This window comes from Hyla sarda, chromosome 1 (genome assembly GCF_029499605.1).
Source record: "Hyla sarda isolate aHylSar1 chromosome 1, aHylSar1.hap1, whole genome shotgun sequence".
Lineage (NCBI taxonomy): Eukaryota > Metazoa > Chordata > Amphibia > Anura > Hylidae > Hyla > Hyla sarda.
Window position 1 is genome coordinate 485,519,413 of NC_079189.1, and position 20,794 is coordinate 485,540,206.

At 36.1% G+C, this 20,794-nt stretch overlaps 1 protein-coding gene across 1 annotated transcript in view; it reads right to left on the reverse strand.

The window, feature by feature from the left end:
- The window catches only part of PRDM6 (PR/SET domain 6), a 126,898-nt gene extending 112,614 nt beyond the window's left edge, over positions 1-14,284 (reverse strand). The window contains exons 1-2 of the mRNA XM_056552374.1: positions 14,153-14,284; positions 11,752-12,202 (exon numbers count right to left, since the gene is read on the reverse strand). Of these exons, the coding sequence (XP_056408349.1) occupies positions 11,752-12,193 (442 nt within the window). The 5' untranslated portion in view covers positions 12,194-12,202; positions 14,153-14,284. The remainder of the gene's footprint in view (positions 1-11,751; positions 12,203-14,152) is intronic.
- Positions 14,285-20,794: the final 6,510 nt, after the last annotated feature.

Genomic DNA, 20,794 nt, shown 5'->3' on the forward strand with positions numbered 1-20,794 from the left:
TGACCTGTCAATAGATTTTTATCACTAGGATTTGAATGGTTTTGTCTACTAAGATGTCATATAGAGAAGAAAAATAAAATGATAATTTATGTAACACGATGAAAATGACAAAAAATTATCTGACATCAGTTGGTGGAAACTTTCGTTGGGTTCAATACTGTCAGGGAATCAATAGACAATATTGTATAAGTCGGAATCATCAATCATATCTGTCTCATAGTACCACAGCACTGAACACAGCAGCCATTCCAGTCTCTATATTAACAATGGAAAAAAAGAGGCAACCTGCATAGGGGTGAGACAATATTATTAGAACTTTAAGAAACAGGTTGGAACTGTCAGCCCTATTTCTACCATTAGGAAATGTAATGTGTTTTATTTTTGCATCTAATGATTTGTACATTTCTATAATCAGTCTGGCAAAAAAACTATACTTAAAATATTTCTGAGATTTTTTCCATGACCTATAACTGTGACACCTGAGCTTAGCAGAATAACTCATATCGCGTGGACTGAAAATAGAAATGTTGCTACTGTAATGGGATGATATTCCAAAACCGACTCATCTCAAACAATAACCAAGTGAACTGCAATCTAAAGGTTTATGGTGGGTCATTATTAGAGTCCCACTCCATACAGGTCATCATCTATAAGGTATACAATAGGTCAATTCTATTCCATATTGACCAGTAGTGTTCTGCTGAAATTCCAAATACATCAATGGATGTACAGTATATAGAGAGACCAAATATATCTTTCTTTTCAGTAAACATATTGACTTTGAGTCAAGACCCATAGAATTTAGTAAGGGACTGAGCACTGGTGATAATGCTGTTAGGACCACCACTGTCAACATAGTGCACCATATAGTCACCATGAGGCTAAGTTCTCAATGGATATTCCCTATGATAGGAACAATCTTACAATCATAACTCTACACTTTTAATGTACGAATTGATGAATAAAAAAGTGAGCATGGTGCCTACATTTTACATTTTACAGACATATTTTCCTTAGGAGTGATAATCCCCTGAATTATTATCTGTGAGCACTCTATTGGCTCCAGGACAGGAAGTTCTACTTGAGATATGAAACTATGAGAGATATTTTCCTCTATGATAGATAAAGAGTAGCTAGATGCCTAGTAAAAATACATACATGCGTTGCATATATTTTCCAGAATGCCATCAAGTCTGAAGAAATCTAATAAGCCCTGTTATAAATATTAACAACCTGACAGTAAAACTGACTACACCGGTCAAGTTTACTTTAGACTTCAGATTAGTCCCCAAAGTCCTTCATGTCAGTGTTATGTGTAGTTTAGTGTATTATTATTATGGGTTATTTAACCAACTCCTTAAGAAAAATGATATTTACTCAAAGGTAAATAATATGGATATGTAGCCAGCTACAAAGTGGATGGATGTATTCACAAGAATGATGAACATGCCAATGGGAAGCATTGAGCTCCAGACAGAAGACTAGACATTCTGGGAGAAGGCCCTTCTTATGGTTACTGGTGTATACATGACTTGATGGCACTCAGTATTGACTGGATTCACATAGTTCAATGTTGTTTGTAGCCAACATAATCATTTACTTTACCAAAGGTATCTGTTACTAAACGTGATTTGTCAAATTTGCTTTACTGGTGCCACCTGGCATTGAGTACCTTCAACTGCCCTATAAAGCTCATATTAATATCATAGATAAACATTGTATCTTTAACATAAACAGACTTTTTTTTTACATTCTTTAGACTGTTAGCTCTTATTAGCAAAGCCACTCTCCTACTCTCTTCTGATATATGTGCTGTACTTTCTCAAGCACTCTACTGTTGTGAGAACTGTATCTGTATAGCATTCTCCTCCTATTTTATAGTTTACTTTAAAGAACCATGAAATGTAACAACACTGTATAAATATAAAAAAAAATAATAACCACTGTGGAGAACAAAAGTTCTCCACAGTGAACTATGTCATGTACATGGGTTTGGCTGCGTACATTTTAAAATATAAATTCCAAATAAAAAGAATCAATAAAACTGTATATCTGCAGGTTAAAGCTGGCCACAATGTTTAACAGTGACATCTCATGGGTAGGCCGTGGAACTTAGATCGGCATTTACATTGTTAATGTTTAATGCATTCTTCTATATATCTATTCTTTGGACGGTTTAGATTATAAATATTGGATGCTTTAAATAGGTAAAAAAATCGTAATAATGATTATGATAAATATAAAAAGGCTCAGATGCCGTTTGGTCAAATGCACATGACAAGATGTATAGTCAATTAAAGTAGCGATCTTGGCTTTGGTGGTTTTTCTTTACAGACATAGAAATTTCCCAAGTCTGCATAGTCCGTTTAAAAAAAATGAAAAGTAAAAAAAAAAAAGAAAACATAGACACAGAACATTAGTACCTATGTTATACCGCTAAGTCCTGCCATAGTAATCGTTTGAAAGCTGTGAAATCCAGGGACCAATGCCTCGTATAAGACAAATTAGTTTTGCCTTATGCTGGGCCGACTTCATTGTAATGTGGTGGATTACATACGTAGGTGCTTGTCGTCGGAAATATGTAAAACACAGTCTAAGGGTTTAATGAAGTGGCCTTGTCTGACAGCAAGTGAATTATTAGAAAGCTCTTTGGTCTAGCAATGACTGAGTTAATGTTCGGTGATGATGAAGAATAAAATAGACACTTGTTTTCTTTCATTTAACCCAAGTATTCCCATTATTTTAAAACTCATAAGTGAAGATAGATAGATAGATAGATAGATAGATAGATAGAAAGATAGATAGATATAGACTGACGAACAGGGAACCTTTTAAAATTGCTTTTATTATTAAAATTATGAACACTTATCGGGTGTATATATTTTTAGTAGATCGCACCTTAGCCGCCTTCTTCTAGCCTTAAACGTATTTACTGTAAAGAGACATGTATCTTGCTTCTGTCTTCTTATTGTATAATGTCAGGCAGTGTTCAGACTGTGCATATGTCGTGCGTTTTGTTGCTGTGCACAGTTTGGTTGCAAAAGTGGCTATGTGCAAAATATCTTCTTAACTTTGGCAATCAGTGTATCCATTAGTGTAGTGCTTATTTTGGTGAGTACATTGCGTATACTGTCCTCATTTACTCATAGCATTGTTATTGCACTGTCCACAGTCTCTTATTGCACTAATAATTATTGCACATGCCACTTAGCTTTTTTTCTTCCTTTAGGAGATAAGGTGCGTCTTTTTATCCTTGGAGCTTGAGCATGCGTATTAAGCCGATCCTATGCCGATCGGCATAGGATCGGCTTAATACGCATGCTCAAGCTCCAAGGATAGAAAGACGCACCTTATCTCCTAAAGGAAGAAAAAAAGCTAAGTGGCATGTGCAATAATTATCAGTGCAATAAGAGACTGTGGACAGTGCAATAACAATGCTATGAGTAAATGAGGACAGTATACGCAATGTACTCACCAAAATAAGCACTACACTAATGGATACACTGATTGCCAAAGTTAAGAAGATATTTTGCACATAGCCACTTTTGCAACCAAACTGTGCACAGCAACAAAACGCACGACATATGCACAGTCTGAACACTGCCTGACATTATACAATAAGAAGACAGAAGCAAGATACATGTCTCTTTACAGTAAATACGTTTAAGGCTAGAAGAAGGCGGCTAAGGTGCGATCTACTAAAAATATATACACCCGATAAGTGTTCATAATTTTAATAATAAAAGCAATTTTAAAAGGTTCCCTGTTCGTCAGTCTATATTAAAACCTGGGAGACCTCAAACTTAAAATAACGGGCTAACCGATCAGTGATATTAGATAGATAGATAGATAGATAGATAGATAGATAGATAGATAGATAGATAGATATTGTAAAACGCATCATCTTGTAGCACTGTTTCCAGATTTGCTTCAAACCTACAGACTTGTTTACATTTCTTCTGAACCCGATGATAAATGACTGCATAGTTTGTCCAAGCACCATAAGCTGAGTACAGTATACGTATAATTACAAAAATTATTCAGTGCAAAGTATTAACCTATTAAGTATAAATAGGATTAAAAAGAAGAATGGATTATATAATGATTGTCTATGTGAAATCACTTGAAATTACATGAGCAAATAATGTAACAAAAACAATAATAAAAATGAAATAAATGCATAATATTCTAATTTGTAATTATATGGTGATGATGATTATAATAATAATATTGGTGATTAATAATCCCTGGAACCCAACGATGTTGATATTGTCAAGGTATTTGTGAGAGAGAGAGAGAGAGAGAGAGAGAGAGAGAGAGAGAGAGAGAGAGAGAGAGAGAGAGAGAGAGAGAGAGAGGATAGATAGATAGATAGATATACATAGATAGATAGATAGACATAGATAGATAAATAGATAGAGAGATAGATAGATAGATAGATAGATAGATGGAATAGAATAAATAGATAGATAGATAGATAGATAGATAAAATATATAGATTAGATAGATAGATAGATAGACATAGATAGATAGATAGACTTAGATAGATAAATAGATAGATAGAGAGATAGATAGAAAGATAGATAGAGAGAGAGAGAGATAGATAGAATAGATAGATAGATAGATATAATAGATAGATAGATAGATATATAGATAGATAGAAGATAGAATAGATAGATAGATAGGATAGATAGATAGATAGATAGATAGATAGATAGACATAGATAGATAGATAAATAGATAGATAGATAAATAGATAGATAGATAATAGATAGATAGATAGATAGATAGATAGATAAATAGATAGATAGATAGCTGATAGATAGATAGATAGATGATAGATAGATAGATGACAGATAGATAGGATAGATAGACAGATAAAAAGAGAGAGAACTCCTTATCTTACTGGCCGCAGCTAAAGGTAGACTAACTAGGGGACCAGCATGTTCACATCTTAAAGTCATCTTTACATTCCTTAGAATAATCTCCTTTATTTCACCACATATCCACATAGGGAACATGCCCTCAGTAAATTATCCCATCTAGTCTTTACAAGAGCATCTCATTTACTTCCAATAAACCCCTAAGAGTAAAATAAACTGTAATTGTAGATTTTAACATTAAGCGCCATGTATCAATAGTGTCCTTCACATAACACATTGGTTTATTACCAGTGCCCCTGAATAGGCAGCAGATTTATGAACATATCATAGGGTAGATCATAAATTTACTGCAACCTGGCCTGGAGGAAAGTCTGTATGACAGCCTAAGTCTAGTGTACACTACATATGTCCGCATACACAGACTGAGGACCCCCGCCCCTGTCAGCCCCTACCTTTACAACTGTTGGGGGTGCCGTAAATAATGTAAGGTAGATAATGGAGTAACATGCTTGTAAATGTCATGTACAGAAAGCATTTTGTGTCTTACAATGCAATAAAGGATTTACAGAAGATTTTCCTTTATTATTCTAATTAAGAATTTTGATAGATAGGTAGAAAGATAGATAGATATGATAGATAGATAGATAGATAGATAGATAGATAGATAAAGATAGATGATATATAGATAGATAAAGATAGGTAGATAGATAGATAGATAGATAGATATGATAGATAGATAGATAGATAGATAGATAGATAGATAGATAGATAGATAGACATAGATAGATAGATAGATAGATAGATAGATAGATAGATAGATAGATAGACATAGATAGATAGATAGATAGATAGATAGATAGATAGATAGACATAGATAGATAGATAGATAGATAGACTGATAGATAGATATGATAGATATGATGGATAGATAGATAGATAGATAGATAGATAAGATAGATAGACAGATAGACATAGATAGATAGATATGACATAGATAGATTGATAGATAGATAGATATGATATATAAGATAGATAGATAGATAGATATGATATATACGTTAGATAGATAAGATAGATAGATAGATATGTTATATAAGATAGATAGACAGACAGGCGGATGGATAGACGATAGATAGATGTGAGTTTGTGTTTACTAGTGATCTGTAAAGTTATTATATCTTATGGTATCAATGTTATTGCTTGTACACTACTATTCATGAAGCTTGACTTCTGTACATGTCTGTAAGGCAGTGCTTCCCAACCAGGGTGCCTCCAGCTGTTGCAAAACTACAACTCCTAGCATGCTGTCCAGGCATGCTGGGAGTTGTAGTTTTGCAACAGCTGGAGGCACCCTGGTTAGGAAACACTGCTGTAAGGTATACAGTGTACTACAGACACCCTTACTCTGTATTCTTCAAATTTTAATGATTTTTTTTTTTTTAGATTTTTCTAACAAGAAAAACAAACAATTGACCCATACACAGCCATTAGTTTAATGACCGGTAAAGACCTAGGCTTGCATAGTGTACTAAGTTTAAATCTGACCAGGGGCACCTTTTGCATAGATTTGTATGTTCTTCTTATGTTTGTTTTGGTTTCCTCCCACACTCCAAAAGCATACTGATTGGTCAATGGGTGTCCTACCAAATAGATCCTAGTGTGTGGAAGATAGATGGTAAACCCCATGGGGACTGGGACAGACTCTAGTGTGAACCCATTCTCAGCACTATATGATATCTAGGAATATTACCCCAATACAACCTGTATCTTTACCACTTTTTGCATGCTAGGGCCGATGGGATTATTTTATAATGCTATCAAATGTCATGTATGTGTGTTTCATTTAGTTTATACCCTTCTCTTGTAGAGCAATAGGAAGTGTGAATTACACCAGAATCCCACAATGCAGCAGTAAAACTTACATTTACTGAATACAATCACATCATTACACTTAGAAAGGCTTTCCTGCTTGGTATAAAATACCCGAAAGTTAACAAGCATCCAACAAGCTGGTATATACCCATCACTATTGCAACCTGGACACTAATGTTAAAGGGGTACTCCGGTGGAAAACTTTTATTTTTTTAAAGGAACTGGTGCCAGAAAGTTACACAGCTTTGTAAATGACTTCTATTTAAAAATCTTAAAGGGTACCTTTCATCAAAATTTTTTTTTATATATTATAGATTAATGTATGCAGAATAACTTTCCAATAGCATGTTATTAAAAAATATGCTTCTTTCTTTTTAATTTTCCACTTTGAAAAAATGACCACTAGGGGTCTCCCTTCCAGTCCTTTTTTATAGATTTCAGACTCATGCAGAGACAAACTCACCACTGCACACTGCCAGGGAGCAGTGTTGAGCTTGTCTGTGTCCCAGCTGCAGTCTGAGATTTAGGACTCCTGCATGAGTCTGAAATCTATAAAAAAGGACTGAAAGGGAGACCCCTAGTGGTCATTTTTTCAAAGTGGAAAATTAAACAGAAAGAAGCATATTTTTGAATAACATACTATTGGAAAGTTATTCTGCATACATTAATCTATCATATATCAAAAGTTTTTTTGATGGAAGGTACCCTTTAATCCTTTCAGTACTTCTTAGCAGCTGTATGCTACAGAGGTAATTCTTTTCTTTTTGAATTTATTTTTTGTCTTGTCCACCTGCTCTCTGCTGACACCTCCTTTCCGTGTCAGGAACTGTCCAGAGCAGCACAGGCTTGCTATGGGGATTTTCTCCTGCTCTGGACAGTTCCTGATACGGGCATCAGGTGTCAGCAGAGAGCACTGTGGACAAGACAAAAAAAAGAAATTCAAAAAGAAAAGTATTTCCTCTGTAGCATACAGCTGCTAATAAGTACTGGAAGGGTAAAAAAAAATTATAGAACTAATTTGCAAATCTGTTTAACTTTCTGGCACCAGTTGATTAAAAAAAAAATAAACAAATAAATAAATAAAAAAGAAAGAAATTCCTCTGGAGTAACCCTTTAAACATAAAATGAGTTACATGCCAGGATGCTAGGAACTAATACAGCTGGCTTAGTCTCCTACACCAGGATTTCCCAACCAGGGTGCTTCCAGATGTTGCAGAACTACAACTCCCAGCATGCCCGGACAGCCAAAGGCTGTCCGGGCATGCTGGGAGTTGTAGTTTTGCAACACCTGGAGGCAACCTGATTGGGGAACACTGTCCTACACTATGTGATAACAGAGGGTAATAACTTGAAGTTTACAGATAAATAACAGTTTATATAAGCCATAATGTGTACATTTGTGTGGATTTGGATATGCAAGGTTGCTTAGTGCCTAATTGCCATTAACACTTTATTGGAGGAACTCCTCCCTATTTCCACTACTTTACATCTAAACTGAAGTACATTGGAAGCATTTGCTAAGGATTGATTGGATTAGTGAATGAAATGTTTGTTGTCAGGGAGAGGAGGTTGAGATGAGAATATTGTGTGTATAGAGGCTGCACCCCTGGGCCCTGAGAGACCCCCATATACAATGTACAGATGATGAATAGGAGCTGGGAGCAGGGATCGATGCTGTCTCTGTGCTGGCTCTACTCTCTCCTACAAAACTATAGGGCAATTAATTGTGCCTTGTCCCCTCATCCTTCATCTGCTTGTGGCATATATCGATGGAGATTACTGCTGATGGACCATTTTATCACCTTAAATAAACAGCCACCACCTTTACTAACCTCAATCTAATATATGATGGCATGTCCTTCTTTATGAGGGGGGGGGGACAACTACTGCTGTTGGGTTCAAAACCAAAAATACTGTGCCAACCAATTCATGCCACAGCCTGGGGGTATAGGAAGTTTTATATTAGCCCACCTTATCCTTTAATAACCAGATACACAGCACTACATACATCTATGTATCCACTGTAGTAAGAAGATGACAATACTCTGGTCTGATCCTTGTTTCCAGCAGGTATGTTCAATCATTTCATAATAGACATAAATACATGGTGGAATGCAGTGCTTCCCAACCAGGGTGCCTCCAGCTGTTGCCAAACTACAACTCCCAGCATGTCCAGACAGCCGAAGGGTGCCTCCAGCTGTTGCAAAACTACAACTCCCAGCATGCCCAGACAGCCGAAGGGTGCCTCCAGCTGTTGCAAAACTACAACTCCCAGCATGCCCAGACAGCCGAAGGCTGTCTGGGCATGCTGGGAGTTGAAGTTTTGCAACAGCTGGAGGCACCCTGGTTGGGAGACGCTGGTTTAATGAACAGTTCACAATTCGGTGCAACTTTACTGAGATATCACTGGGTCTGTTATCTGGGGTTTCCCATAAATACCCACAGACAATAAATACAATAAATTCCTTGTGTTCACCATAAGGAAACTATTGAAAACTACTAAATCAACTCTGCTACACCTGTATCGCTTGTCTACAGAAAAGTTATTAACCCTATATGTGTGACACACTTTCAACATAATATATATATATATATATATATATATACACAGTATATATATATATATATATATAGATAGATATATATAGATATATATACATACACATAAATCTGCATTCCTATGAAAAACCATAAAAACATCTAACTGGACATCAGTGAACTTATTTCTACTGCAGCAGAATATATGTGTTAAAGTGATTATTATTATTATTATTATTAATAATATTAATAAAATTTATAATAATAGAAGATTATATGTGCTAAAGTGATTATTCTTATTATTATTATTATTATTAATAATAATAAAATGTATAATAATAGTAGAATATATGTGTTAAAGTGATTATTATTATTATTATTAATATTAATAAAATGTATAATAATAGTAGAATATATGTGTTAAAGTGATTATTATTATTATTATTATTATTAATAAAATGTATAATAATAGAAGAATATATGTGTTAAAGTGATGATTATTATTAATGAAATTTATAATAATAGTAGAATATATGTGTTTAAGTGATGATGATTATTATTATTATTAATAATATTTATAATAATAGTTGTTATTATTGTTTTCATTACTTTTGTTGGTTGTTGTTGTTAAAGCTATTTATTATAAAGTAAGTGCCTCAAGAATTATTATTAATATAACTTTTTTTATTTTATTTTTTATTTTATTTTTTAAATAAATACTGTAAACATGGTATTTGGAAATTCTTAACTGAAGACCCGATTGTCCAATTCTACTCACTCGTAGAGAAAAATGACGGAATGATGACAGGTGTGAACAGGTACACAACATCCTGACCGTCATTACAGAGAACCAAATAGCTTTTCACCATTAATTAGTCTAATTCAATAAACTCAAATTCTAAATATATATCGTTCATGATGAGTTACAGTGACCTCAGCTATTCCTTATTTACAATCAGGAGAATGTTATATTCGGTCCGTTCTCAAGCGACATACTCAGTTGTATGCAAAGACTGTCTTCTATTTACAGCCATATTTTCCCACTTCATTACAATTAAGGATGAATAAATAACTATACATCTTCGTACAGATATTTACTTGCCAGTGAATAGGATGTTTTTAATTTTAGACTATTGGCTCCTGGCTGCGGACTGGATACAAAGTAACTTTCCTCAGTTACAACTTTTCTGCGGTACAATAGGAGTGTCCGGCGGTCAGTATACGGCGGTCAGTATACGGCGCGGCTATTATATCAATTCTATCAGTACTGGTTACATTGTATCTCATAGTGGGCACATGTGCCCCATTCTTAGCATGTATTTAGTAGTAAAATAAGTACAGGTCGTATTGTATAGTCACTCCTCGGTACTAGAAATTTGTGTTGAAACAATAAAGCAACGCTAAACATCATAACTTCATAACTAAGGTCACAGGACTTTACCTTTTCAATCAATGTATATATATATATATATATATATATATATATATATATATATATATATATATATACACATATACATATAGTAAATTTGAGTAGCCGTATTAGTCCAGTGATGCAAATCAAAAAATGTTGCAGTATCTTGTAATTCCTTTTTTATTGGACTAACAGCATTTTGTAGAGACAAGATTTCGGGATTCTTCCCTTTATCAAGTCCAGGTAGATTTGCTTTGGACTTGATAAAGGGAGGAATGCCCGAAAGCTTTTCACTACAAAATGCTGTTAGTCCAATAAAAAAGGAATTAAAAGATACTGCAACATTTTTTTTATTTGCATATATATATATATATATATATATATATATATATATATATACAGATAGATATCTATTTATATATATCTATTTATATATATATATCTATATGTATATATATATATATATATATATATATATATATATATATATATATATCCAAAGAATAAGTTGGCCAGCACTATCAATTCCAAACTATTGTGAAAACCTGGCTTGCAGATAGATAGATAGATAGATAGATAGATAGATAGATAGATAGATATACACACAAATATTTGTGTGCACCTTTGCAGGTGATGTAGAGATACCTGCGTAGTAGACAGTTACTTGTCACTAGTATATAAGTACTTTGAGTGCAGTGTTATAGGTCAGAATAGAAGTGGTTCTGTTGCTAGGATCACTGATGGAGTCCTACAGGGTGTACATGTAATAGAAGGTGTATATATAGATCAGTGTTTCCCAACCAGTGTGCCTCCAGCTGTTGCAAAACTACAACTCCCAGCATGCTCGGACAGCCAAAGGCTGTCCGAGCATGCTGGAAGTTGTAGTTTTGCAACAGCTGGAGGCACACTGGTTGGGAAACACTGATATAGATGTTGGGAGACAGGTACTATATACACAAGAGTTGGGTGATAGGGCTACATACAGTTCCTGATAGCACTGGTGGAGTGGCACACTGTGTAGACAAGGTTATAGGGGGTACATACGGTTGTTGGGGTCACTGGTGGGGTTGCTGAGTGGAATGATCTCCATCCTCTGTTGTCCATACAGATAATAGTCTAGCTCCTCTGGGGTACATTGTAAGCGGCTGGGTGAAGTCCCCTCCTGGCAGCTAGTAGCCACCAGTTCTTTCCTCGGTGGCCCAGGGACTTCCATGGTTGGAGCAGCTCCCATAATAGAGGGGATTGGGGTGATTCCGGTCACTGAAGCAGGGACAGAGGGAGCAGGGGTGGAAGAAGCCGAAGAAGTGGAGGACAGGGAGGCCGGGCGCAGGCGGAGGCTGTCTACAGGCGGCTCCGGGAAAGGGACGTGGCTCAGGACTCCGGCCTTCACATGGTGGCTCTGGGGGAAGAGCTGCTGCCAGTGCTGGAGGTACACCGGGTCCACCTTCAGGAAGGCAGATCCTGCCGCTTCTCCTGGCTTCAGCATGGCTACCACCTGCATATAACAGACTGGTCACTCCTGTGCCCACTGTACGTATATACATATCATAGGCACTCACTGTGTATACTTTACCCAGCATGCACTTATTTTACCTCTGCCCACATGTGCTCATAGATGTATATGTTTCCCCCTATGTATTTATAGTATACACCCATCCTGTACTCAGGCATGCATTTTGTATACTGTTTCCTAGATGTACTCTTGTGTGTATTTTATATACTTCACCATGCATGCATTTATATATACTTCACCATGCATGCATTTATATATACTTCACCATGCATGCATTTATATATACTTCACCATGCATGCATTTATATATACACTTCACCATGCATGCATTTATATATACTTCACCATGCATGCATTTATATATACTTCACCATGCATGCATTTATATATACTTCACCATGCATGCATTTATATATACTTCACCATGCAAGCATTTATATATACTTCACCATGCATGCATTTATATATACTTCACCATGCATGCATTTATATATACACTTCACAATGCATGCATTTATATATACTTCACCATGCATGCATTTATATATACTTCCCCATGCATGCATTTATATATACTTCACCATGCATGCATTTATATATACTTTACCATGCATGCATTTATATACACACTTTACCATGCATGCATTTATATAAACTTTACCATGCATGCATTTATATACACTTTACCATGCATGCATTTATATACACTTTACCATGCATGCATTTATATACACTTTACCATGCATGCATTTATATATACTTCACCATGCATGCAAATATTGAACAGTAGAACCCATCCCATACATAGAATAAAACATTTACCATACTACTATAATACAGGTATTCTCGATATCCCCATAGATTGTGTGCTGGCTCCATGCATTCAGTTATATACTGTATATATATAGTCACAAGATTCTGTACTTATGTGTCAGTGCATTATATCAGTGCACCTTGGTCATGGGTCGCTTCTGACAAAGCTAGCCATGCCTCATATACAGCGACCAGCTTGACAAGGCTCATATATGTAGAGGATATCCCTGTCATACTGTATATACATGTCGAGGATATCCCTGTCATACTGTACATACTTGTAGAGGATATCCCTGTCATACTGTATATACATCTAGAGGATATCCCTGTCATACTGTATATACATGTAGAAGATATCCCTGTCATACTGTATATACATGTAGAGGATATCCCTGTCATACTGCACATACATGTAGAGGATATCCCTGTCATACTGCACATACATGTAGAGGATATCACTGTCATACTGTACATACATGTAGAGGATATCCCCGTCATACTGCACATACATGTAGAGGATATCCCTGTCATACTGTACATACATGTAGAGGATATCCCCGTCATACTGCACATACATGTAGAGGGTATCCCTGTCATACTGCACATACATGTAGAGGATATCCCCGTCATACTGCACATACATGTAGAGGATATCCCTGTCATACTGCACATACATGTAGAGGATATCCCTGTCATACTGTATATACATGTAGAGGATATCCCTGTCATACTGCACATAGATGTAGAGGATATCCCTGTCACACTGCACATAGATGTAGAGGATATCCCTGTCATACTGTACATACATGTAGAGGATATCCCTGTCATACTGCACATACATGTAGAGGATATCCCCGTCATACTGCACATACATGTAGAGTATATCCCTGTCATAATGTACATACATGTAGAGGATAACCCTGTCATACTGCACATACATGTAGAAGATATCCCTGTCATACTGTACATACATGTAGAGGATATCCCTGTCATACTGTACATACATGTAGAGGATATCCCTGTCATACTGCACATAGATGTAGAGGATATCCCTGTCATACTGCACATAGATGTAGAGGGTATCCCTGTCATACTGTACATACATGTGTGTGCACCTACCTGGGTATGTTCCCTCCAAGTCCCGTCTCCCAGGAGGAGGGTGTACAGGTCCAGCTCTGAGCCGGGGAGATCCAGAGCGAGGTGTGGACGGTGTGAGCGCTGGGCAGGCTCTGATCACACTGTGCAGTGCTGGGAGCTCAGCTGCTTTCTGGCACACTCCTGCTGCACACGTGTCTGCACACACAGGGGGGACACATTAACCCTTCCCTGTCACACATCCATCACCCTCTACTGCAGCTCCGGCATGCAGAGTGCAAGCTCCACAGCCCAGCTCATGTATCCCTTCTATTCAGCTTATGTTATGGAAAGTATTACTTTACACATAGTATAATGGTGTACTATCTGATCTATCTCCCTACCTACCTACCTACCTACCTAATCTATGTGTATCTATCTATCTACCTATCTAATCTATGTGTATCTATCTATCTACATACCTATCTAATCTATGTGTATCTATCTACCTACCTATCTTATCTATGTGTATCTATCTATCTACCTACTTACCTATCTAATCTATGTGTATCTATCTATCTATCTATCTATCTACCTACCTATCTAATCTATGTGTATCTATCTACCTACCTATCTAATCTATGTGTATCTATCTTCTACCTACCTACCTACCTACCTACCTATCTAATCTATGTGTATCTATCTAATCGACGTGTATCTATTTATCTACCTACCTATCTATCTAATATATGTGTATCTATCTATCTGATCTATCTACCTCCTTATCTATCTAACACAGTGTTTTCCAACCAGGGTGCCTCCAGCTGTTGCAAAACTACAACTCCCAGCATGCTGGGAGTTGTTGTTTTGCAACAGCTGGAGTCACCATGGTTGGAAAAAACTGATTTAACCTATGTGTACCTATCTATCTATCTATCTATCTATCTATCTTTCATCTATTTATCTATCTCATATCTATCTGTTTAATATCTATCTATCTCATATCTATCATATCTATCTGTCTGTCTTGTCTATCTATCCATCCATCCATCCATCTATCTATCTATCTATCTATCTATCTATCTATCTGTCTATCTATCGCTTGAGAAGTTATTTATGTGCATTTATGTGCTTAATCCACTACACAGTAATCCAATGCTAGAGAGAAACCCCCCATATTTTACATCTATTATACCTGTAGAGTCGTGATAGTGATATAAATATTCCTAAATCTGTACCATGGTTGGATTTGTCCTGTAGTAGAGTGAGCTATACACCAACTTTACCAAATCCCAAACTCAGCTCTGCTGCAAATATGTTCTGTCACATTAATGTTAAATTTATACTTAACTATTCTTAATGTAAACCAGCCTACCAATTGAAATTCTGTCTCTATATGTAAGTTGTTTCCCTATACTATGTATACTCTGTCCCTGAACTGTGCATGGTTTATCCTGGTATTGTGTATAGTCTGCGCCTGTACTGTGAATGTACTATCTATGTACTAGTCATTGTCTATCGCTGTGCTGTGTCTGTTCTATTTATATGTTATATCGCTGTACTGTGTATGTTCTATCCATGTATTCTATATGTTTTATCCTTGTGCTGTGCTTCTTCTATCCATGTATTATATATGTTTTATCCTTGTCCTGTGCTTCTTCTATCCATGTATTATATATGTTTTATCCTAGTCCTGTGCTTCTTCTATCCATGTATTCTATATGTTTTATCCTTGTCCTGTGCTTCTTCTATCCATGTGTTATATATGTTTTATCCTTGTGCTGTGCTTCTTCTATCCATGTATTATATATGCTTTATCCTTGTTCTGTGCTTCTTCTATCCATGTATTATATGTTTTATCCTTGTGCTGTGCTTCTTCTATGTATTATATATTTTTTTATCCTTGTGCTGTGCTTCTTCTATCCATGTATTATGTTTTATCCTTGTTCTGTGTATGTTCTGTCCATGTATTATGTTTTATTCTTGTGCTTTGTATGTTCTGTCCATGTATTATATATGTTTTATCCTTGTGCTGTGCTTCTTCTATCCATGTATTATAAGTTTTATCCTTGTGCTGTGCTTCTTCTATCCATGTATTATATGTTTTATCCTTGTGCTGTGCTTCTTCTATCCATGTATTCTATATGTTTTATCCTTGTCCTGTGCTTCTTCTATCCATGTATTCTATATGTTTTATCCTTGTCCTGTGCTTATTCTATCCATGTATTATATATGTTTTTTCCTTGTGCTGTGTATGTTCTGTCCATGTATTCTATATGTTTTATCCTGGTGCTGTGCTTCTTCTATCCATGTATTATATGTTTTTTCCTTGTGCTGTGTATGTTCAGTCCATGTATTCTTTATGTTTTATCCTGGTGCTGTGTATGTTCTGTCCTAGCACTGTGTATGCTCTTACCCTGTACTGTATATGTTCTATCTAAGTTATTTTATAGGTCCCAGTCCACACAATATATGTTCTTACCTTTTGATGTATGTTCTGTCTCTTTACTATGTACTTCATGTAGTCTCCATGTACTATGTATGTTCTATCCCTTTGCTATGTACACTCTATCCATGTACTGTATATGCTCTTATCCTGGGCATGTTCTATACATGTAACTCCTGTGTCATAGTGAATGAATGTCGTGATGCCGGTGGAAGCCTTCTGTAGCTAGTGCTCTCTGTTTGCAGCCCTAGGTTGCACTATGTTCTATATTTACATCTTGTGTCCCTATCAATAATATCTGCTTCATGAAAACATCGATTAAGAAGACAACAAAATACATCGTGAACATCATACATCTTTACATCTCTATGGAAAAATCATTTACATTTCTGCCATTTCTTTTATTGGAGATGCATGGTAAGTTACGCTGGAAAATCTCCTTCCACCAGCCCCAGGTACAAGGACTTCTGCTATAACTGTATGGAAAACTATAACATGCGACTGTCGCACGACTGACCAGGTAATAGTCTGATCTAATATTAATATTGTGCATATTATATCATTGGGAGAATTTACTGTGGCTGCAGCTCATTAATGCTACTTTTTAGTCTACATTATTAAATGTTGTGTTTATTATATTAATCTGTATTATTAGCATTTATTGTTTTTTATTATTATTCATAATAATTACAATTTTTTCTACCTTATCGTATATAGTTGAAATGCTTTATTTTATTAAACAGTACACTATTTTATTATACTATTTTTACACTTCGTTCTATTTGTCAGATATTTGTCAGATTCTATTCGATTATAGATATTTTCACATTATCACTATGTAACTTTTTTTTTTTTTTTTAGCTGAAAGGATATTAGAGTAGCAAGAAATATAATTTCACTTCCACCTATTTCGAAGGATTATATTCTTCAGATCTCTGTAAAATTGTCAGATATATATATATACATAAATAAATATATATATATATATATATATATATATATATATATATATATAACACTTGTTTATTTGTTTATTTAGTATAGTCAAAAATAATTTAATTAATTAAATTAAATAAAAACACGCTCTGTCCTATTTTATATCTATCCTAACACAACCCAGTAAAATGATCGAGTACAGTATCAGTTTGGTATATTATTCCTAATATTTCATTTCATTTATACTGTATAAAGACTGTTTTATAATGTGTTATTTATCTAGTATAATAAGGATGACTTGCATTGTTAAATAATGTAACTCAATAACATGGATATATATATTTTTTTCAAATAAAGTTTATTAAGTATTTTAATATAAGATCAATACATAACAGTAACAAAATAATATAGCATTCGTAATGTCTTATATCGTTATATATCATATTTATTATAAAGTGCATTATTTATTTCTATATATAGGCTATATCGTGTCTATCTATATCAGTGTTTCCCAAGCAGTGTGCCTCCAGCTGTTGCAAAACTACAACTCCCAGCATGCCCGGACAGCCAAAGGCTGTCCGGGCATGCTGGGAGTTGTAGTTTTGCAACAGCTGGAGGCACACTGCTTGGGAAACACTGATATAGATTATTGGGTATAATAACTTCTCATTATGATGTGTATATATATATATTATGGAATTATAATACCCTATTGAGAGGGTATGAGTATTTCCTAAACTGACACACTTTATATGGGAAATGAAGGGAGCAGGAGCTTTTCTTATATATATATACATATATATATATATATATATATATATATATATATATATAAATATATATATATATATATATATATATATATATATATATATATATATAAGAAAAGCTCCTGCTCCCTTCATTTCCCATATAAAGTGTGTCAGTTTAGGAAATACTCATACCCTCTCAGTAGGGTATTATAATTCCATAATCCACTTTATGTCCCATGTGGCTTCTAGTTGCCATCATCATCTCTAGGAGAACCAGCAGAATGCCCCTCTAAATAATCTCAGCATCACACATAGTAATCATCGATTATGGAAACAAGTGGAGTAGTGGTGGCAGAGACAGGATCAGCTCAGGTACCAGGGACACATGGGGAGACCCGGGGAGGTTTTTCTGCTGTGATTAATGACCTATAGGATAAATGCAGCAGCAGAAGAGCCGGGATCAATAAATTAAGGATCCCAATGTATCATCGCCCTAGAAGAAGGGATGGACACTGGAGCAAACACTCATCTCATTCCGTTTGACACTTAATTAAAAAGTTTGCATTTCATAGGAATTCATTCTTCTGATCTTAAATAGACTAATGGCTGCTGCCTGTGACAGGAGACCAATAAAGAACTCTGCAGCTTTTCCTGGGACCCCGAGCTTCTCCAGATCATAGGGGGAGGTCATGGGACTGCAGAGTTAATCATTCATTAATACAGACATGTATTCATAGGGGAGCTGAGACCACCAGCTCCTTTCCCCCTTGTAATTGCTGCTGTAAAACACACTTAGGCTAGATTCACACTGTGGAATTTCTGGGCAGAATATCTGCAGGAGATCAAGGACCGTGCAGACTGCATTGCCGTCCCCATAGATGTCAATGCATTTCTGAGCAGACCTCCCAATAGATCCACCCAGAAATGTAGAGATGAGCGAACTTACAGTAAATTCGATTCGTCACGAACTTCTCGGCTCGGCAGTTGATGACTTTTCCTGCGGTGGGCTGGAAAAGGTGGATACATTCCTAGGAAAGAGTCTCCTAGGACTGTATCCACCTTTTCCAGCCCACCGGAGCACCGGAAAGCTGAAGTAATTTATGCAGGAAAAGCCATCAACTGCCGAGCCGAGAAGTTCGTGACGAATCGAATTTACTGTAAGTTCGCTCATCTCTACAGAAATGCATTGCCATCTATGAGGACGGCAATGCAGTCCATACGGTCTTAGTGCCGCCGGCTAAATCTCCGGCAGAAATTCTGCCCAGAGATTCCGTAGTGTGAACCTAGCCTTACACTCACATATACACGTCTTTATTCTGTTGCCCTGTCCTGTGTATATATCATCACTAGTGTTTAGCGGCATAGGCCATATTCGAATTTGTGATATTTCGTGAATATATGGACAAATATTCGTCATATATTCGCAAAATTCGCATATTCGTAATATTGGCGTTTTATTGGCATTTGCGAAAATTTACATAAGCGAAGATTCGCATATACGGAAAATTAGCAAATGCAAATATTTGCATATGCGAAAATTCGTACGCCAGTCTCACACAGTAGTATTAGAGCCTTCTTTACACCACACAAGCTGGAAGCAGAGAGGGATGATCACTGTGATGTGTACTGTGAAAAAAAAACAAAAAAAACCCGAATATTCGTAATTGCGAATATATAGTGCTATATTCGCGAATATTCGTGAATATGCAATATTCGCGAATAAAATTCGCATTGCGAATATTCGCCAGCAACACTAATCATCACCACTACTGCTGCTATACACACACAAACACCAATGCATCTGTCTCCTTTGCACTGCACTACCCTGAGCTCATAACTAGAGATGAGCGAACTTACAGTAAATTCGATTCGTCACAAACTTCTCGGCTCGGCAGTTGATGACTTATCCTGCATAAATTAGTTCAGCTTTCAGGTGCTCCGGTGGGCTGGAAAAGGTGGATACAGTCTTAGGAAAGAGTCTCCTAGGACTGTATCCACCTTTTCCAGCCCACGGGAGCACCTGAAAGCTGAACTCATTTATGCAGGATAAGCCATCAACTGCCGAGCCGAGAAGTTTGTGACGAATCTACTGTAAGTTCGCTCATCTCTACTCATAACACTCACCCCCATATATACATCCATCCTTCTCAACCACCCTACTCATATACATCATTCTATTTCTGTTGACTATATTCTTTATATCAATGTTTCCAAACCAGGATGGCTCCAGCTGTTGCAAAACTACAACTCCCAGCATGCCCGGACAGCCAAAGGCTGTCCGGGCATGCTAGGAGTTGTAGTTTTGCAACAGCTGGAGGCACCCTGGTTGGGAAACACTGCTTTGTATACAGACATTTTTCTTGCACTGTCCTGTACTGTGCACCATCCATCTACTGATGTTGTTGTATACACATAGGATTCTATGAACTATCTTGTCTTATTATAACTAAGGCCCCTTTCACACTACAGGTATCATCCTGCTTTTTAACTTTTTTACAAAATCCCATACGGCCGTTAGAAAATCCCATTATAGTCTATGGGATTTTTACATTA